Here is a 21,436-nt window from a genome sequence, read left to right as displayed (position 1 = left end):
TAACTGCGATGGAAGGCCATTGAACGCGCGAATGATTGTCTCAGGCAAGATAAAAGACCTCCGACATGAACTTTTCTATCATGATATGGACTTATAGGGAAATGCCCGGAGTCGGAGCTGGAGTCGGAGTCGGAGTCGATTTTTGAAGCCGGAGTATTTTCGGAATATTTTTCTCTATCTTCAAAACTGTAGGCCTGACAGCGCTTCCCGCGAAACCTTTTTTGTTGAAAATGGCAGTACATGACGTCAGATTTGCGGCCAGCTTATCACAGCCTCTAGATACATTTTTGGTCACAATGTGTAAAATTGATAACCGGAGGGGCCCTGAAAGTTTTGTGGCGATATCTACAGTCGTTTAGGAGATATATACGGAAAAGGACAAGGGGCGTTCCCCCTACGGGGCGCGGGCTAGGTTCTATAACATCAAGATTTTCTCGAAGTTAAAAAACTTTTGGTTGTTTTTGGGAAAATAATATGATGATTGCTGAAATAATATGCTTTAACCCGCATCCCGTAGGGGGGCCGAAACGGCCCCCCTGTCCTTTTCGATCGATGTCTCCAAAACGGCTGGAGATATCGCCACCAAACTTTAAGGACCTTTCCGGGCATCAATTTTACACATTGTGACCAAAAATTTTTCCAGGGGCTATGATAGGTTGGCCACAAATGACGTCAGAATGACGTCATGTTCTGTCATTTTCGACCGAAAAAAGACCTTCGCGAGAAGACCTGTCAGGCCTACAGCTTTGAAGATACAGAAAAATGATCAGGACATCAAAGGTGTAGAATGGACAGGGCTACAAAACTGCTATCTCGGATTTTTAAAATTTTTGAGTTTTGAACCCCAAAAATAAAAAAGCATTTTTTTATTTATTAGCCAAAAAATCCAAAAAGTTTTTTGAGTTTCGTAAAAACCGGAATATATGTGATAGTACCTACCGTCTTCTATCTACGTACTAAATTTTAGATCGATACCTCGTTTTTTGACCAAGTTATAGCGAAAAAACTGTTCAAAAATGATGACGTCAAATTTTCAAACTCAATTTTTGGCAATTCTAGACCTCGTAGAGCAAAACAAAGACCACCATTAGACTACCCGTGACGAGCTGCATCGAAACGATACCCATTCGTTAGGCGGCACGGGTGGACATCGATAGCAGCGCCTCTTGCGGTCACTAGGGAAAGCTGGGTTGAAGGCGACGAAATATCGGCTGAGTTGTCACACGTTGAATAGGTTTATTGACATCCATCTTGTGAAAAAGTTGAATTTTTGCCTTCAATATTTCTACAGGCAATTTTAGAAGTGTCTTCACATCTTACGAAACTGTTTAGATTATTGTATTCACTTCAAGCCTTCCCTATTTTTCTTGACGATGATGCGGGAACTATTTCTAATTAGTGTTTCTAGCTTAGTAAAAGAATATATTGCGCAAACGATGGAAAAAGCATAAATGGAAAATTTCAAATGCAATTTTCTCTAAAAATTAGTAGTAAGTTCTCTGCACATCAAGGAAAAGGTGCATGCTAACTGATATTTCAAAGTTCTTGGGGCCAGTTGTTTTCTTCTTTTCTTACGTCGCCCCAGTGGCCGCGAATATACTTGTGATAACGCCCATCGTTTATGCAAAAATATCAACTTTGAAATTTGACCTAATTTGACCTGACCTTGACCTGACCTTCACCAAAACGTGACCTAGGCTGGCTCCAAAGGCTGCCTAACCCACATAATCGCATATGTCATGTAAAATGGACCATAAAACATGTATCACACGACACATTCATATTGTGACCCCCGGTGACCTGACCTCGCTGTGACCTGACCTGGTATCAGTGACCTCAGATAGCAAAGTATGTGTTTGACGAACAATGTACCATCAATGGTTTTCAATAAGTTACCAATTTACTCGATTGCACAACACATTTCTTGAAATGCCTGTGAACGGTGAAAATCTGACCTTTGACCTGACCTGTGACGTCATCGGTTTGACCTAGGTCAATGAAATTTGGTCACAAGGTAGTTCTCGGGTGGGGCTATCGAACGCCGTTTGAATTTGGAAAATCGGCCGGTAATTTTCCGAGATCTTACGGGGGGGGCGAAACGCCCCCCCCCTACGGGTGGTAGGGTCCGCCGGTAGCCCTACGGGGCGCGGGTTAATGATACACATCTTATTGTGTTACACATTTTTATCTATGATCAAAACTGTAGGCGTGGCAGCTTTTCCCGCAAGAGTTTTTTTAATGTCGAAAATTGCAGACCCATGACGTTATTCTGATGTCATTTTTGGCCAACCTATCATCATACTCTCTGGAAAAAGACGGCCCCGCATGGTGTAAAATTGATGCCCAGAGGGTACCTGAAAGTTTGGTGACGACTGACGATATCTACAATACCTACTTAGGGAGACATGGATTGAAAAAGGGAGAAAGGTCGTTTCGGACCCCCCTCCCCCTAAAAGTCCCCCTAAAACTCGAAGGCTAAGGCATATTTATCTCCTATCATATGGATTTACGCTTCTTCAGGCGACTCATATGGAATTGGCTTAAAAAATAACAAAGATAACAACAAATAAAATTGGTGTAACTAGAACCCAAATGCCTATCTTTTAAAAATGATGTGAAAAATCCAAAAAGTTTGGTGACGACTGACGATATCTACAATACTTAGGGAGACATGGATTGAAAAAGGGATTTGACATTTACATTTACATTTTCTAACATACACCATTTTTAACATACAACATTTTCTGCGGTAAGCTTTGTGTCTGATAGTTTTGGAACTATAGTGCGGCAGAAAATAAAACTGTAGTGTGACACGATATCCGGCCTTATCAGGTCACGGATAATTAGGAGAAACGTCCCCAAGAAATAACAGCGCTAAACAGTCGTCTGCCGGCCCTATTGGTAACCGGCTAATACTATTCACGACCTTGGATCGGCACGCTGCCGGGCCGCCGGCTCACTCAGCCCGCTGGCTACGGGCGACCTTGACCGCTCAACACCGATTGGCCAACGGACGGGGTCGTGCGCTGGTCAGCACGTGGAGAGGACGGGGCACAGCACCGCACATTGTATGCGACCTCTGACCTTTCCCTGTCTCCTGACCGCATGACGGGTCGCCGGCCCAGGCGTTAGAAACCGGTTCTACCCTCTACACACACTGCCACCCTAACCCTCCCCTCCCCCACGCTACTACGTGATGTAGTACACGCTCGTGCGAAACTGGGCGGAACAAAGGGTCGCCGATACAGGGGCGGAACTAGTTGCCCTCCCGCCCGCCGAGCGACCTACCGCCAAAACCCGCGAGACCTGTACTTTTCAGACTTCGGCTGGCGGGGCTGACGTTGAATTTGGCCAAGTGTGAATTCTTCAAACCCCAAGTCACTTTTCTTGGCCACGTTATTTCCAGGAGAGGCATGTCCATTGATCCGGAGAAGGTGGCGAAGGTGAAGAACTGGCCCATCCCCCGGACAAGGAAAGAGCTCTCGAGCTTCCTTGGACTTTGCTCATATTTCCGGAAATATGTGCAAAATTTTGCTTGTATCGCCTCCCCGTTGTTCGAACACACAAGAAAATAGGTGCCATTCGTGTGGTCTGAAGGCGCTGATGATGCTTTTCGAACACTTAACCCTATTCCTGGCGGGCTCCGCCGGGACAAGAAACTGGCGCGGGGGGGGGGGGCCGATTCGCCCCCCCCCCCCTGAGATCTCGAGAACGAAGCAAGATAGCGACAAGCGGTAAACGGCATCGGATACGCACGGCCAAGATCTACAATTTTTACTAAGGTCATTTTCAGGTCAGGTCAAAGATGACGTCACAGGGGTCGAAAAAGTCAAAATGGCGGCGCTAGATATGGAGAGAGTTTTTCTCGAATAACTTTCGAGTTAGTCAAGATAGGAACAAACTAAGGGCATCATCGTGATCCTCTCGTCAATCCGCATCGAATGATATATATGTTGACCTCGAAAGGTCAAGGTCAAAGGTTGACCTCAGGTCACGTGACCTCGAGGTCATCATGTATATCATTCGATGCGTCTTGACGAGCTGAACACAATGAGACCATCCACGCGTCTGTATCTTGTTCCTGTACGGAGTTATTGGCCAAAAACCTTTGCTGACCTTTGATGACGTCACATGACCTCACAGCTGCCCAACAGCAAAACAGACCTCAAGGTAGTGAAGGTTGATCGTATATGAAGTCATGTATGGTATATGGGGCCATTCCGACCCGTTTTAGTGGTAAAAACAGGGAGTTGATTTTTTCCCCATTGACTTATAATGGGGAGGTCGCGAAATTGACCTGACCTTAGGTCACCGATATCAAAATTCCGAGATATACAAATTGCACATACTGGTACCCTAACTAAACCCTGAAGAGAAGAAATTGATCGGTCAAAAACTCTAGCTCTGGCGTGATTGCAAACTTTTCTGAGGTAGGGTCACCAAACCGCCTCTGGTGACCTGACCTGAGGTCAGATCAACTCAAAATTTTCAGACATGTTGCGTAGAAGCCTTTTAGGAAAAGTCAGAAAATTTGAGCTTCCTAGCTCAACGCGTTTGGGAGAAATAACCAAAAAACCTCAGGGGGGGGGGGCTCCTGAGGCCCCCCCCCCCGCCAGGAATAGGGTTAAGAAGGCCCTCTGTGATGCTCCCATTGTTGGTTTTCCTAGGTTTGGTGAGGGAGCGGGCGCGTTTTTATTAGACTGTGACGCCAGCAATGAAGGCATGGGTGCTGTTCTCTTGCAGGAGCAGGACGGGGAGCAACGGGTGATTGCTTATGGTAGTCACTAGTGGTGCCAATTTCATGAAATTTCAATTCCAATTCCGATCCAATTCCAAGAAATTGCCAAGTAAATTTCCAATTTTGTCCAAAGCGGGGGCTATTCCAATTTTTAACGATTTTTTGCATTTTTTGCGCAAATTTTAAAAGTGTTTAAAAGCGTTTTAAAGGCCTCCGTTTTAAAATTTTAAATTTTAAAGGCCTTGTGTTCCGATTAATTTCCAAAAAATGTTAAGAATTCCGTCCAAATTCCAAATTGGAATTGGACAAAAATTGGAATTCCAAGAAAAGGAATTCCGATTGGCACCAATAGTAGTCACCGACTGTCACGGGCGCAAAAGAACTATTCGACGACTAAGAAGGAGCTCCTAGCGTGCGTAACGTTTGTACAGGAGTTCAGTCACTATTTGAAAGGGAAATCGTTCTTCCTCCGTACGGACCATAGCAGCTTGCAGTGGCTCCTCAACTTCAAGAACCCGTCTGGCATGCTGGCCCGCTGGATTGAGATCCTGGGAAATTTTCAGTTCCAGATCCTTTACCGTCCAGGAGCTGACAACTCTGCTGCAGATGCGTTGAGCCGCTATCCGCTACTCGTTGATGACAAAAGCTGTCAAACTGAAGCTTGTTGCAGGGTTTCGGCCAGAGATTGGCCCATGTCCTTCATCCAGCAGGAGCAGGACCGAGATCCCGTGCTGTCGGAGGTGATGCGCCGTGTGGCTGCTGGTGACAGGCCCTCCCGCAGCAGTGTTCCCGATGGGGTGGGTCGCTGGCTTCGACATTGGTCTCGTTTGCGCCTTTTTGAGGGCGTATTGTTTCGGGTGTTCCGGAGAACAGCCGGTGGACCCGAATGTCTCCAGGTCGTCATCCCGTCTGACCTGGTGGCAGGTGTCCTGACGTCGATGCACGCTGGACCTTGTGGGGGACACTTCGGATCGGACAAGGCCCTAAATACAAGGTTGCACGGACTTATTTCTACTAAACCTACCAGAATATAGTTTCACGGTTGATTATTTAAATAATTATTCAATCAACATTTCTTTATTATTATCTCGTAATCATTTATACACTGTAAAAAATGTTTAGCACCATAGAGGTACTTTCCAATTGACTAATTTTCAGTACCCTAGCGGTGCTAAGCTAAGCATTTTATTCGTACTTAACTGAGATCTAGTTTAGTATCAAGGTGCTAATATAAGTACCCATATTTGTTTAGCACCCGTGTACTAAATGTAGTACCCTACACCTGCTAGACCAATTTTCAGTACCCTAGCGGTGCTAAACTTTAAAAGGTGCTAAGAATAGCATGCAGTTAGTACCTTCCGTACTCACATATGAACCGTTTTAGCGCTATTGTTACCCCACGACAAGTAGAATAATGCTAACGAAAGCATTGGGGCTGAAAGTAGAATATCTATACTAGTTAAAGCTGCTGCATGAAAAGTTCGCAAAAACTGCTTTCTTTAGCAGCACATACTTTCACTAGTTACTGCAAAAAGGACTAATCAATTACCAAAAAGGAAATTGTGTAAGGCCGAAAAGACGTGCAAAAAAGGTTATATCCTAGATAAGTGATAACTACAAGTCTCAATGATTGTGTTTTGCATTCTGCAATATTCCGGTGTAAGTGCATCTTTCAAGCATCCAACACATTATAAAATTAAGAAATAATAATGGAACATTTATTAACACTTCATATCATCTGCATGAAAAACAAATGTAAATATATACACAAACAAACGCACGGGAAATAACGAAAGGTCGCTCATATACCTGCACACTCGCAGTGACCGACGATTAACGCGAGATCGACTGGGGGAGGCGGGGGGGGGGGGGTCGTTGAACCGACGTTCCGTTCATGGCCATAAGTTCGACCTCATCCACGACCAGACGGCGTTTAGTGATAGACGGAACCGGAGACCCCGTGTTGTTGTCGTAGTTGTCCTCCATTGTAAGTGGTAGTCGACGGAAGAACTGACCAGGCCCCATGCCTGGAGCAAAAAAAAACTGGATCAGTTCCAAGATTTTTTTTCTGTTGGGAGCTATTTTCGCAAACAACACAACTTTCCTTCAGACCAAGAAGCGCGATTTGCCAAAGTCGGAATATGAAGCACTTAAACAATATAAGATAATGTCAAAAGATACAACGTGTCAGACTCACCAAAGTCGATCAACGTCGGTGTCGGTGGCATGTGTCGGTGGCAAATGCTCATGTACCACCCGGCCCCGATGCACTTCACTTCACTTCACTTCACTGCACTGCTGCACTGCACTTCCCTCCACCTCACTGCCTCCCGGAGCAGGGGCACGCACTCCCATGCCACGCACGACGGATTCCACCGATAATAGCTGATTTAAGCTATCATTCCAGAGCTATCACTCGGTGGCATGTGCCCGGAGCACTTCACTTCACTTCATTTCACTTCATATACCGGAGCACGTGCACACACTCCCACCACGACCAACGGACTCCACTAAAATGGCGCAGCACGTGGCCGGAAACAGCTGGCACGCGCATGCGCATATCACTCTGCGCCGTCAAAACGTGCTAAAGGGCTGGTGATAAGACTCCCAGAGATTTGTAAAGCAGGGCTTAGCTACTTTCTTTGGCGCCAATTTCAAATTTGTTTCCTCTGTAAGCATGTCCGGTTCTATTGTGATACTAACGTAAGCACCATATTCAGCATTACCAACTTCTAAAACACTTAAAATGGTTCTAATTAGAAATCCAGCTTGAAAGAGCACTCACTGATGGACTGGGTACTAGCAGAAGTAGACGTTAACCCTCGCCCGTAAACGGCGATCTGCCACCTTCGCCCATGCAGGGGGGGGGGGGTTGGTGCGACCCCCCCTTGGCGTTTGAAAACGGAGCGTCGTAGAGCTTAGCGGAAAAGACCAACGGATTGCTCTCGCCGAGATCTCGCGATTGGTGGTATATTTTTTGGTCCTAGGTCAACATTTGACCTACTTTTGACCGGTCAAAGGTCAAATTTTCGGAAAAATAGACTTTTTTCAACTTTCCGCGGCGATTGCGGCAAAACGGTGGGAGATATCGACTTGAAACCTTCACTATCGTGTTCCTTGATCAATTCTCTATCGTTTGGTATGTATTTCGTTTCCCTAGCTCTAAAAATGGCGCGTTGGGAGCGCCGGAAGTCGGCAAGGTCACAGTCGGCGGCAGAAATTCGAAAAATCAAAAGTTAAATTTTTGAAATCTGATTGTATTTTTGGATTTGGAAGGTCCATTTGCTCCCTATAGAAGCTAATATTGCTGCATATTCCCATTGAGGTGACAAGAATTAGCAAAATAGTGGTTCGGGCGCTTTTCAAAAATAGTACCGGACGCTGTTCCTCTTGTGACGTCATAGCTCCGTGACCTGACCTGACCCGGTCAAGTTTCTTATACCATATGATAGCCAATACTTGCCCCAACATGCATGGGAAGTTTCATCACGATCCATCAACCGATGTCCGTACCACCGGCAGGAAACCTCGGGCGTTGGCACTCAGTTTGTGAAAATCCGGCCGGAGGCTGTTCCCTTTGTGACGTCATAACTCCGTGACCTGACATGACCCGGTCAAATTTTTTTTATCAAAAGATGCGCAAGGTTTGCCCCATAAGGTACCCAAAATTTGGCGGCGCTGCGCGCCGCCGTTTTTGCACTATTTCCGAAAAACCTCAGGGGGGGGGGGTTGCACCAACCCCCCCCCCTACATGGGCGAGGGTTAAGCTCAGTAGAAGAATAGATGATCTAAACTTATAATATTTGATGGGAATGTTAGCTATCATTAGCACAGTAGGAGCACCATGCTTCTTTGTAAATACGTCGTAGGGTTCTTTTGACGCTAAAAGGTGCTACGAATAGCAGCCGTTAGTACCCCAAATGCTAAACTTTTTTTACAGTGTAAGCAATTTTATGAATCAACTTTCAATTTGCTTGCCTTTTACTAGCAAAATAACTTTTCTAGTATTGGGTCAACATAGTGGTGTAGCAGTAGGAACAACATCTGGCAAAACCCCAATGCCTACATACAGCAGAAAAGCAGCCACCAGGTGTCGCCACAGTCGCCACTTGGTCGCCACACAGATGTCGCGCGCGTCGCCAATCGCCACACTACCGATTTCCATAAGGACGCATATGTACGGTTATGTATAGGAAAGTCGCCCTTAAGGATTACGCTTACATCCTTTGCTTATGAGGTCGGTGGTTGGAAATTGGGAGGGGCTCAGCTATTTTCGACCACGGATATGCCTTTATCACATGATGAGGAACATGCTGATAAGCGTTTTATGCGTCATAACAGCACAAAAGTATTTTTAATCATTTTTCAAGAATAGCCGTTCTGCCGTATCTTTCAGTGCAAGGTGCCGTCGGTCATCCCCGACGTGACGTCACGCAGGGAATTTGCCAGATTTTCCTACTAGACTTCGACACCCCCTGGGATCGGAGAAGATGCTGAAGCAGGTGCAGCTGCTCTTCTTTTGGCAGGGGATGGCGGATGACATTGAAGAGTTCTGCCAGCAGTGTGCGAGCTGTGCGGGTCGTAACCCTCCTAACCCTCAGCCTCGCGCCGAGATGCAGGAGCTGTACGCTTCTCGCCCATGGGAAGTTGTTTCAATAGATTTTCTGACTGACCTTCCTGTTACAGAGAGCGGAAATAAGCACATCCTGGTTTGCTGCGACCATTTTACGCGTTGGGTTGAGGTGTTCCCTTTACCCGACATGTCTGCTGTGACGGTTGCACGTACACGTGCTAACGAGGTGTTCTCGAAGTTTGGGTGCCCAGAGCGCCTACATTCTAACTGTGCTGCTAACTTCAAGAGCCAGCTTATTTCAGAGGTCTGCCGCATCATGGGGGTGGAGAAGTCTAACACAACTGCATTTCCCCACTAATCAGCCTCCTTAAACCTGGTATTCAAGAAATTTAACCCGCGCCCTGCTGGGGGTCCTGGATTTCCACGCCCTGCTGGGGGGGGGGGGGGGGTGTTTGAACACCCCCCTTCTAACTCGGCTCCTGGGCCACGTAGCGATACGCGGAAGGCGGCGTTCGAAAGAGCGCCAAAAATAATGAGGAAATCACTTCGGTCAATTTTTTGGTCAGGTCAAAGGTCAGGTCACCAGAGGTCATTGAAGGCAAAATTTCGCCGATTTCCAGGTCGAATGTCGACAATTTCCAAGAAGCCAACGCATAACTCGGGAACCAATAGAGCTACAGCGCCGCGGAAAAGCGCATTCGATAGCCCTATTAACGCCCTTTCTGAGTAATTCTCTCAGATTTGACCTAACGTCAACGGTTTTGCCTGCAGGGGGCAAAAACTGCAAAAATAGCCGATTTTTTCGGAAACAGTTTTTCTGCAATAACTTTTGACCCAAGCCTTGTACGAGCTTACTTTTACCGGCATCGTGTTCCTCTCGTCAAGACGCATCGAATGAACTATAACTTGACCTTGAAAGGTCAACTTGAAAATTTGACCTCAGGTCAAGGTCATGACCTGACCGGAAAGGGTCATGTTGCATATCAGTCGATCCGTATCGTTGAGCTGAACACATCTAAGGCGTTTTCATCGCTCTAGCATGCCTCTATCAAAAGTTATTTGCGAAAAACTGTTAGATACCATTCGTGACCTAAGATGACCTCAGGGCATAAACAGGGGTCACGGACACCATTTTCATGTACAGTGTGTCTAAACCACTTGTAATTCAGTGTTTGGGAGTGTTTATAATGTCTTTCGTCCAAAAGAGGCGCATTTCAATTTTCTCCCATTGACTTATAATGGGGAGGTCGCAAAATTGACCTGACCTTAGGTCATCGATATCAAATTTCTGAGATATACATTTTGTACATGCTATTGCCCTTAGCAATCGCTGAAAGTTTCAAAGCGATCGGTCACTCGGTGTAGCTATGACAGACATTGAAACTTTTTATGAGGTGAGGTCACTTCAAGTGACCTGGTGACCTGACCTTGAATGACCTTGGTCTGAAATTTTCACAACATGTGTAGAATTGATGTATGATAAGGTGTACCAAAAACGGCGGCGCTCCGCGCCGCCGTTTTTGAGATATTCGCGAAAAACCACAAGGGGGGGTGTTCAAACACCCCCCCCAGCAGGGCGCGGGTTAAGAAATGAATGTCACGTGCGCGTCATGACTGTCTACCATAAGCGCTACCATATTCTAGTTTGAACTGAATTTTTGCTAGTCCCGACCACATAAAGTAGGTTTTATGTATAGTAGTTATCCTAGAAATTCCTACCAAAGTTCGTCCTACCCTTCACTCAATATACCCTGGACTGTACAGGGGGGGGGGGTCATCGCATAGGGACACACGTACAAATAAATTGCTACCAAATGCTGCCAATGTGACGTCACTGGGATGCTCGAAAGCTGATTGGTCGCTGAGATTCGAGTAATGTAGTCAATTCTGGCGCACCGGCGCAGTGTGTTTTCCGACCGTTGCGTGTTATTACTTTGGTTGTTATGCAAAGTTTCAATATGTTTGTTTGATAATATAAACACGTTTTCATGTGTTTGAAGGTCGCAAAAGCTTAACTAAGTGGTAACCACACTTTGTATTACGTTTCGTCTCATATATCATGAAGAACAACCAAGTATTTCAAGCTGGGATCATGCTGAGCAACCTCAACCAAGGTATTCTTTTCGCAATGGATCTAAACAATCTGGCGTTTTTTTAAGTTTCCATTTTTGCAATTAAGCTAGTAATAATTTTTCAGTGCTCGCAGTGCGCACCTTGACCTAACATGATACACTCAACAAATAAAATGGTTACAGCAAACACGCAATGTTGAATGTAAACAAACTAGTGCTACAGCCTACAGTGGCTTATTGAAACATAAATAAGCTCTTTACTTTTTTGCATCATAATTTAATGTGGTCACATACTGCGGGCTGGGTTCATCTCAATCTCTTTGCAATGTTATCAGAGCTGTAAAAATGAAAACAATGTTTTTTTTACATGGTATTATTGTTTATTTTCAAATTGGTCACTAAAGTTATTTCATGGGTAGGTGCTTAACCCGCGCGGGGCTGGGGTCTCCAGCCGAACGCGCGGGGCTGGGGGGTGTAAATTTTACCCCCCTGTTATCTCCCGAACTAATGGTCCAATTTGGAAAATTCAAACGCCAATCGAAAGATCTCATCACGAACAACTAAAAACATGTACTTAATTTAAATTTTGAGGTCAAAGTCAAGGTCAGGTCAAGGTTACAAATTGCAAGTTTCTACAGTATCGGCCTTGCACCGTAGTTGCCGAAGAATGGAGTCATGGACTGGGACTGATTGCCCAAAACGTGTTCTTAGGCTACCAAGACAATATTCGTTGCATACAATATCATTCAAAGGTCAATGTCAAGGTCAGGTCAGGTCAGGTCAGGTCACCAAAAACAAAATATAGAAAAGGGCTTGTGCGACACATGTTTCATGGGTCATTTCATTCATAGAATTCAATAGGCACACTCAATAAGTGATATGGACTACCTCTGGATAAATTTCAGGTCAAGGTCAGGTCCTAGGTCAGGTCAAGTGAGGTCAAATTTTGAAGTTGGTTGTTAACCCTCGCCGGCACAGGGGGGGGGGAGGTTGATGCACCCCCCCCCTAAGGTTTTTCGCGAATAACTCGCGTAAAAAGCGGCCGATCGCGACGAAACTTTCAGTACCCTCGCATTGATCAATTTTACACCTACCCTTAAACCCTGACCCCAATGACCTTTGACCTGTGACCTCTTTTCTGTGACCATGTTTGGCCGAAATCGCGGTTCGGCGCATGTCGGCTCGCATTAGCCGCGCGTTTGCAAGCTTTTCGTGGTTTCAAACGTTCAAACATGTGATTTGATGTTGCTCCCATGCATTAGGGTGGGTGTCAAGGTCACCTGAAGGTCAGGTCAGTTCATTGACCTTTGGTGACCTCGGGTGACCTCGGTTCACTTTTTCGAGTTTTACATGTTTCTAGGCTAGTTTTTGGAGCTGAATTCGAATTTAGCAACCATTTGAACATTTACGAAGTAGTTTTGGTGCCTTCGTAACATGTTACGAAGCTATCCGAGGCGGTTGACACGTATTACGAATACCCGTCACAACCCCTACCGGTTGACCTGACCTGACCTGACCTGACCTGGTCTAAATGCTTAACCCGCGCCCTGCTGGGGGGGGGGGGTGTTTGAACACCCCCTTGTGGTTTTTCGCGAATATCTCAAAAACGGCGGCGCGGAGCGCCGCCGTTTTTGGTACACCTTATCATACATCAATTCTACACATGTTGTGAAAATTTCAGACCAAGGTCATTCAAGGTCAGGTCACCAGGTCACTTGAAGTGACCTCACCTCATAAAACGTTTCAATGTCTGTCATAGCTACACCGAGTGACCGATCACTTTGAAACTTTCAGCGATTGCTAAGAGCAATAGCATGTACAAAATGTATATCTCAGAAATTTGATATCGATGACCTAAGGTCAGGTCAATTTTGCGACCTCCCCATTATAAGTCAATGGAAGAAAATTGAAATGCGCCTCTTTTGGATGAAAGACATTATAAACACTCCCAAACACCGAATTACAAGTGGTTTAGACACACTGAACATGAAAATGGTGTCCGTGACCCTTGTTTATGCCCTGAGGTCATCTTAGGTCACGAATGGTATCTAACAGTTTTTCGCAAATAACTTTTGATAGAGGCATGCTAGAGCGATGAAAACGCCTTAGATGTGTTCAGCTCGACGATACGGATCGACTGATATGCAACATGACCCTTTCCGGTCAGGTCATGACCTTGACCTGAGGTCAAATTTTCAAGTTGATCTTTCAAGGTCAAGTTATAGTTCATTCGATGCGTCTTGACGAGAGGAACACGATGCCGGTAAAAGTAAGCTCGTACAGGGCTTGGGTCAAAAGTTATTGCAGAAAAACTGTTTCCGAAAAAATCGGCTATTTTTGCAGTTTTTGCCCCCTGCAGGCAAAACCGTTGACGTTAGGTCAAATCTGAGAGAATTACTCAGAAAGGGCGTTAATAGGGCTATCGAGTGCGCTTTTCCGCGGCGCTGTAGCTCTATTGGTTCCCGAGTTATGCGTTGGCTTCTTGGAAATTTTCGCCATTCGACCTGGAAATCGGCGAAATTTTGCCTTCAATGACCTCTGGTGACCTGACCTTTGACCTGAACAAAAAATTGACCGAAGTGATTTCGTCATTATTTTTTACGCTCTTTCGAACACCGCCTTCCGCGTATCGCCACGTGGCCCAGGAGCCGAGTTACAAAGGGGGGGTGTTCAAACACCCCCCCCCCAGCAGGGCGTGGAAATCCAGGACCCCCAGCCGGGCGCGGGTTAACCCTATTCCTGGCGGGCTCCGCCGGGACAAGAAACTGGCGGGGGGGGGGGGGGCCGATTCGGCCCCCCCCTGAGATCTCGAGAACGAAGCAAGATAGCGACAAGCGGTAAACGGCATCGGATACGCACGGCCAAGATCTACAATTTTTACTAAGGTCATTTTCAGGTCAGGTCAAAGATGACGTCACAGGGGTCGAAAAAGTCAAAATGGCGGCGCTAGATATGGAGAGAGTTTTTCTCGAATAACTTTCGAATTAGTCAAGATAGGAACCAACTAAGGGCATCATCGTGATCCTCTCGTCAATCCGCATCGAATGATATATATGTTGACCTCGAAAGGTCAAGGTCAAAGGTTGACCTCAGGTCACGTGACCTCGAGGTCATCATGTATATCATTCGATGCGTCTTGACGAGCTGAACACAATGAGACCATCCACGCGTCTGTATCTTGTTCCTGTACGGAGTTATTGGCCAAAAACCTTTGGTGACCTTTGATGACGTCACATGACCTCACAGCTGCCCAACAGCAAAACAGACCTCAAGGTAGTGAAGGTTGATCGTATATGAAGTCATGTATGGTATATGGGGCCATTCCGACCCGTTTTAGTGGTAAAAACAGGGAGTTGATTTTTCCCCCATTGACTTATAATGGGGAGGTCGCGAAATTGACCTGACCTTAGGTCACCGATATCAAAATTCCGAGATATACAAATTGCACATACTGGTACCCTAACTTAACCCTGAAGAGAAGAAATTGATCGGTCAAAAACTCTAGCTCTGGCGTGATTGCAAACTTTTCTGAGGTAGGGTCACCAAACCGCCTCTGGTGACCTGACCTGAGGTCAGATCAACTCAAAATTTTCAGACATGTTGCGTAGAAGCCTTTTAGGAAAAGTCAGAAAATTTGAGCTTCCTAGCTCAACGCGTTTGGGAGAAATAACCAAAAAACCTCAGGGGGGGCTCCTGAAGCCCCCCCCCGCCAGGAATAGGGTTAAAGACATCATCTCTGATCAAACCTAACACGATATTCGTGATCAGCACCCCGGAAAACCACATAGCAGCCACACTTTACGGCTTTCTAACAGGTCCCGATTTTCCCGGTTTTCGGGTCATTGACCTGACCTGGAAGGTCACCCGATGACCTAGGACCTTAAAATTGGGTATCATCGGCTTCCTCTCGTGACGGGCAACACGCTCGTTTTTTCCGCGAAGCTCTAGCTCAATCAGGGGCCAAACGCGAGGGGGTCGTACCAACCCCCCCCCCTGGTGCCGTCGAAGGACTCAAAATGGCCTGTGCCGCCGAGGGTTAAGGCCTAAAAAGGTGTCTATCTGATGTAGTTTTTTCACGGCGAACCGAATGGTGCTATTTTTGTTTCTGTACGAGGTCTAGAACTTCCAAAAAATCATTTTCCAAAAAAAAAATTGTGTGTCATGACGTCATAAAATTTGAAATAACTCCCACATTTTTGAACCGATTGTTTTGAAAATTAATATGTAGGTGCACATAGACCACTTCTCTGACATATATTCCGGTTTTTTGGATACACTCAAAATTTTGGATTTTATAGTTATTTTCCTAAAAAAGTCAGTTTTTTGGAAAAAAAAAATTGGGCCAAAATCCAAAATTTTCAAAAAACCGAGATAGCCATTTGATAGACAAAGTAGACTCACGTATAACCTTTTTTGTTACGTCTTGATTACTTTAAAAATGAAGATGTTAGCGGCGTTTGAAATTTTGCCGTTTTTGAGGCGAAAATGGCGAACATGACGTCACTAAAACGTCAATTCCTCCAAAACTTTCCGACGTATTTCGCTCAAATTTTCAGGGAACGTTTCAAATTGATGTGAGAAAAGGTACTGAAAGTTTGGTGGCGCTACACGCCGCCATTTTTGAGATATTGCAAATATTCGCGAGGGGGGGGGGGGTAAAATTTACCCCCCCCCCAGCCCCGCGCGGGTTAATCTTTTTCAATATCTATTTATTAGTTGCTTTTACTGTCAGCATGATGTTAGCCAATTTTGTTTGTGCTGATTATTATTTATTTTCAAATTGGTCACTGAAGTTATTTCATGGGCAGGTGCTTAATCTTTTTCAATATTTATTTATTAGTTGTTTTTACCATGTCAGCATGACGTTAGCCAAATTTGTTTGTGCTGAGAGTTTTCTGTTTGCAGGAAAACTGAGGCGAGGGCGAGTAGGTCCCTGAGGAGGACCACTGCAAAAGAGGTGAAGGAGATTCTGGGAGCAACCTGCGAGTAACCTCTAGACCAGCCAGCAGTCACCTCGGACAAGTAAGGCTAATTACGGAGCGAGCGAAGCGAGCGGAGTCTTTCCTTAGATTAACGGAAATTTCTGAGTATGAGCGGCCGGCCGGCCGGCCGGCCGGCCGGCCGTGGTCACGCTTTTGCGAGGCTTATATCTCAGCAACCACTTGACCGATTTACACGCGGTAATTTTTGTCGGGTAGCTTCATTCCTTCTACCAAGTATTGGACTATTCCCGATGCATGTGGGTGACCCCTTATGCACGTGCCACGTGCAAAACGAAGAGGTGTCAGTTTTGTAATTGTTGCAATATCTCGGTAACTACTTTGCCGATTGCGCTGAAAGTTGGCATGTAGGTAGGCACCCACTAGGCACTGCATATCCATGTGCCAGAGTTGGGGTGCTGCTGCACGTGCGCACGTGCAGGGGTCGTTTCCAGATCTTGAGAACGGCTGGACCGATGGCGCTCAAATTTGGTACACGGTTTGGGACCAGTTAGTAGGGTGCCGTGCACAAGTCAGTCGGGACCCATTTTGCACGTGCGCACGTGCAGGGTGCCGCTCCCAGATCTCGAGAACGGCTGGGCCGATTGTGCTCAAATTTGGCACATCGCTAGAAACCGGTCAGTAGGGTGCCGTGCACAAGTCAGTTGGAGGTACCCCCTCCAAATTTCGCACGTGCAAGACTCACCCCCTCGCTCGCTCCGTTAGTCGCCCCAAAAGGCGCTATACTGGTGGTTTATGTGTTCACTCATATTAAAAGTGTTCACAAATATCCATCAGTGTTAAAAATCCTGGCCCGTGTTGGGCGCCACCATGTCATAATGCATCAAAACATTCTTTTTACCATGAGTAATGGTAACTTTTTTTGTCGGGTTAAGGCCACTCAATCCAATAAGGTGATGTCTCAAATCACATCCACTAAATATTCTGATAATGACCTATGCTGGTCCTAACTAGTGCTTAGAAAAACGCTGAGTTGTGTTTCAGTCTTGGTTGGTGTTTGAACATTTTTATACGCAGTGTTTTTTTTTTCTGAACAAGTGCCATGCTAATCACGAGCGAATTCGAGGGGCAGTCGCCAAACATGTCTTCCATAGTAACGGGAAAATCGAATTAATGCAAAGCCAAAGGGCATGAATTTTTTGTTGTCCGCGAAATCTGTCAATTTCAATGCGTAGATTAGGTTCATTTAAGTGTTATCGTTTTTTTTTTTGCACAATTAAATTGTCAATGTCTTCAAGTGATGTAGCGTAATACTGGTTTCACAGTGCCGCTGCCGGTGTCGACGCTGGCAGCCACGGCCGGCGCCAAGCTGACGAGCTCCAACCTGGAAGCTCAGCGCGAGGGCCGGCATTTGTTGCCGGCTTCGTGGCATTCAAGTCTCACCACATCGACGCCACCCTCGGTAGTCGGGTTTCCTGACATCTCGGGCGCCGCCGGAGACACTGAACACCCTGCCGAACAGTTGAATTGTGACGTTCAGCCGAGGCCAGCTGTTTGTTCCGTCACAAGCCTGGATGGCCGTTGTGGAGGAGTTCGAGCGGAACTTCTGCCTGCTGATGGGGGCAACTGCAGATCAGGGGCCGCGAGTCATACAGCGTCTCATGTTGCTCATCGCCATCAAGCAGCCTCAGCTCGGCACCCGCGTGTCCAGGAAGTTGGCGAGCACCCGTCTCCACCTCCCCCTTCGGTCTCTTAGCCTGACTCTGGACGAGGTCCGGCAGCTGAAAAGACTCAAAGAGCCGATAGAAAAGTTGGCCATTATGCAATGAGCTCTATGTGAGCTGGTAAACCGGCTCGTGTAACGACTGTGCGACTCGGCGTGGTGCTATGTGACTCGGTGTGGTGCGGCCGGCTCTGTGTGGGTGCTGTGCGACTCGGCATGGTGCCTCCGGCTGTGTGTAACGGCTGTGCGACTCGGTGTGGCACGGCCAGATCTGTTGGTGCTGTCACGCTGTGTGACTCGACATGGTGCCTCCGGCTGTGTGTAACAACGGCTGTGCGACTCACTGTGCGACTCGGCATTGGGTAACGGCTGTGCGTCTCGATATTGTACCACCAGCGTCCAGCTGTGAGTAAAGGCCACCCGTAAGTGAAACTTATAATATTTAGTGAAAATGTTTATTCGATTTTTTCAGCAATGCAACTTAACCCACGAGCCGCTGGGGGGCATAAAGTTGCCCCCCCCTTTACGTTTTGTGGAATATCTCCGAAACCTGATGAGCTACGAACATGAAACTTGGCATAGCTTCAAATGAATACCTAGGCAATGTTCGGAAAAAGTTTGGTGGTTGTAGCACCAAAGATGACGTCACAGTGACGTCATAAAGTTTTGTCGTTTTCCGATATGGACCGTTTCTGATGACGCTGAGCATGAAACTCAACTGTAAATGAACTAGACAGCACCTGCTGTCATCCTAAAACATCTAAGCACACTTCCATCTAGTTCCTGACCAATAATCGGCTCCTTATATTCGGTCCCATACATCTGATGCATCGTGAGGAAACTGAGAGTCGCAAATCTATAATTTGACTTATGACGTCACTGTGACGTCATTTCAAATGGGATCGACACCAAATTTGGACACAACCTCGGCTAGGTATTCAGAAAGACGTGTGCAAAGTTTCGCTTCTCTATCTCTTCGCGTTGCGACGATATCGTCGCGGAAGTAAAGGGGGGCAACTATATGCCCCCCCCCCCCAGCGGCCGGCGGGTGGCGCGGAGGCCCAGCGGCCGCCGGGTTAAGTGCATCCGCCCTGAGCGCCCTAGCAGGGCAGCGGAGCCGTTGTAATTCCGGTGACTACTGACTCCCGACTCCTAGTTCCAAAAACTAACTCCGACTCCTACTCCGGGCAGAACTGTCTATTCTGACCGATTCCGACTCAGACTTCGCAGACCTGCAGCTCCGCAGTCAGCGGAACCGATGAATTTTTGGTGACTTCGACTCTGACTCCGGCTCCGGCTTCCAAAATCGACTCCGACTCCGATTCCGGCTCCAGTTCGACTCCGATCAAAGTCCGGTCCCGACTCCATAACCCTGCGCCCTGGGACCCATACAAGCTTCGCTGGTTTCGGCCCGCTTTTCCTGGACGTGACCTTATAGCACTATTACTCACTTAAAAATGCAACATATTTTCAATTTCTAGTGCGAAAAGAGCTTTTTTTTCGATTCCGACTCAGACTTCGCAGCCCTGCAGCTCCGCAGTCAGCGGAACCGATGAATTTTTGGTGACTTCGACTCTGACTCCGGCTCCGGCTTCCAAAATCGACTCCGACTCCGATTCCGGCTCCAGTTCGACTCCGATCAAAGTCCGGTCCCGACTCCATAACCCTGCGCCCTGGGACCCATACAAGCTTCGCTGGTTTCGGCCCGCTTTTCCTGGACGTGACCTTATAGCACTATTACTCACTTAAAAATGCAACATATTTTCAATTTCTAGTGCGAAAAGAGCTCGCGATAGCTTTTTGGGCGTTATAACACGAAAAAATGCCACCGGAAAGTCCGTAGTAATGCTCTATACATAGGCCGGCCGCGGCGGGAGCATCCCAGTGACGTCATCCAGGGCCGGTAGGGGGAACGTAAAAAATTCCCTAATGAACCTACCTGGTATATAGGGCCTTGGACTGTACCGCGACAAACTAAATTTATACCTCGAGTTTTCAAATAATTTCATGAACTCGGCCAAGGCCTCGTGTATGAAATTCTTTGAAAACTCTCGATAGAAATAGCTCGTTTTCGCGGTATCGTCCAAGAATGTATATTCCAGGCCATCGCCGAACAAAAACTCTCAGGGAAAGGTGGCCAAAGCTCTTGATCGGAGAGGGCTATGTTACACAGACCCAAAACTGTAGGCCCCAAGCAAGTTGCCCCAATTCGCTGCCAACCATGCAAAACATAGCCCGGTGAAGGACTGCTCCGGTTGTGTTGCCAATAGAAAAACACAATTCTAACGAATAGTGTTTGTCTAATGAAGAAACAACCTGCGGTTAATGAAGAAACAACCTGCGGTAACGAAAGGTAGGGAGACGATGGCTCATCCTACAGTGGTGTCTCCGATTCCATCTCGACGGAAGTCGCGCAAGACCTGAGTCATTGTTAACATGGAAGGTGTTCGAGGCTCAGTTACAGTGGAACGTCTGTGCCTTGTGGTCAACGCCTGCAATCAACAAAAACGGTAACATAAATCAAAACTCATGCATTTCGCAAGTGCCTAAACCGTCAGGCATTTTGTAAAATGTTAGGTAGTTTGGGAAATGCCAGGTGGGTTAGGCAGTTTAAAAACTGCCTGGGCATTTTGCGAAATGCCTAGACGGTCAGGCATTTTGCAAATTGCCTATGCATTTTGCAAAATACCCGGGTTTTCACTTTGTCTGTAACATCTACATATATACACTCGCTCATTTGAATTGCTCACCATCAATGCAAAGTTGTGTAGCCTGCTCATGATGATTCGTCCTCATGAATTGGTCAATGATGCCGCCGTCGGCCTCTGTGATGAGGACTGCCAGCCTATGATGACCATTGCGACTGCTTAGCACTGACTGTTTTTTTATGTTCACGTCCGTACCTGTCGGAGAGAACAGGAATGGTCAGTTGCCGTTAAATGCGACAGATCCAGTTATTCTGCTGCATTTTACGTCGGAACGGTTTCATAACCCTCGCCCGTATAGGGGGGGGGGGGGGGTCGAACGGACCCCCCCATGGTTTTTCGCGAATAACTCGCGTAAAAAGCGGCCGATCGCGACGAAACTTTCGGTACCCTCGCGTTTATCAATTTCACACCTATCCTGAAAATTTCATGACCCTGACCCAAATGACCTTTGACCTGTGACCTACTTTTCGAGACCATGTTTGGCTGGAATCGCGATTCGGCGTACGTCGGCTCGCATTAGCCGCGCGTTTGCAGTCTTTTCGTGGTTTCAAGCGTTCAAACATGTGATATGATGTTGCCCCCATGCATTAGGGTGGGTGTCAAGGTCACCTGAAAGTCAGGTCAGGTCATTGACCTTTGATGACCTCGGTTCACTTTTTCGAGTTTTACATGTTTCTAGGCC

General features: G+C 46.7%; 1 protein-coding gene across 1 annotated transcript in view; it reads right to left on the bottom strand.

The window, feature by feature from the left end:
• Positions 1 to 21,436, bottom strand: part of LOC122367913 (arginine/serine-rich coiled-coil protein 2-like) — a 243,316-nt gene that overhangs the window by 90,837 nt on the left and 131,043 nt on the right. Inside the window, exon 8 of the mRNA XM_043341441.1 lies at positions 20,797 to 20,949. Within this exon, the coding sequence (XP_043197376.1) occupies positions 20,797 to 20,949 (153 nt within the window). The remainder of the gene's footprint in view (positions 1 to 20,796; positions 20,950 to 21,436) is intronic.

The sequence above is a fragment of the Amphibalanus amphitrite genome, unplaced genomic scaffold, assembly GCF_019059575.1.
Source record: "Amphibalanus amphitrite isolate SeventyFive unplaced genomic scaffold, NRLGWU_Aamphi_draft 000906F_arrow, whole genome shotgun sequence".
Classification (NCBI taxonomy): domain Eukaryota; kingdom Metazoa; phylum Arthropoda; class Thecostraca; order Balanomorpha; family Balanidae; genus Amphibalanus; species Amphibalanus amphitrite.
Note: the sequence above shows the minus strand (reverse complement) of the source record. Positions and strands in the feature narration are given on the sequence as shown.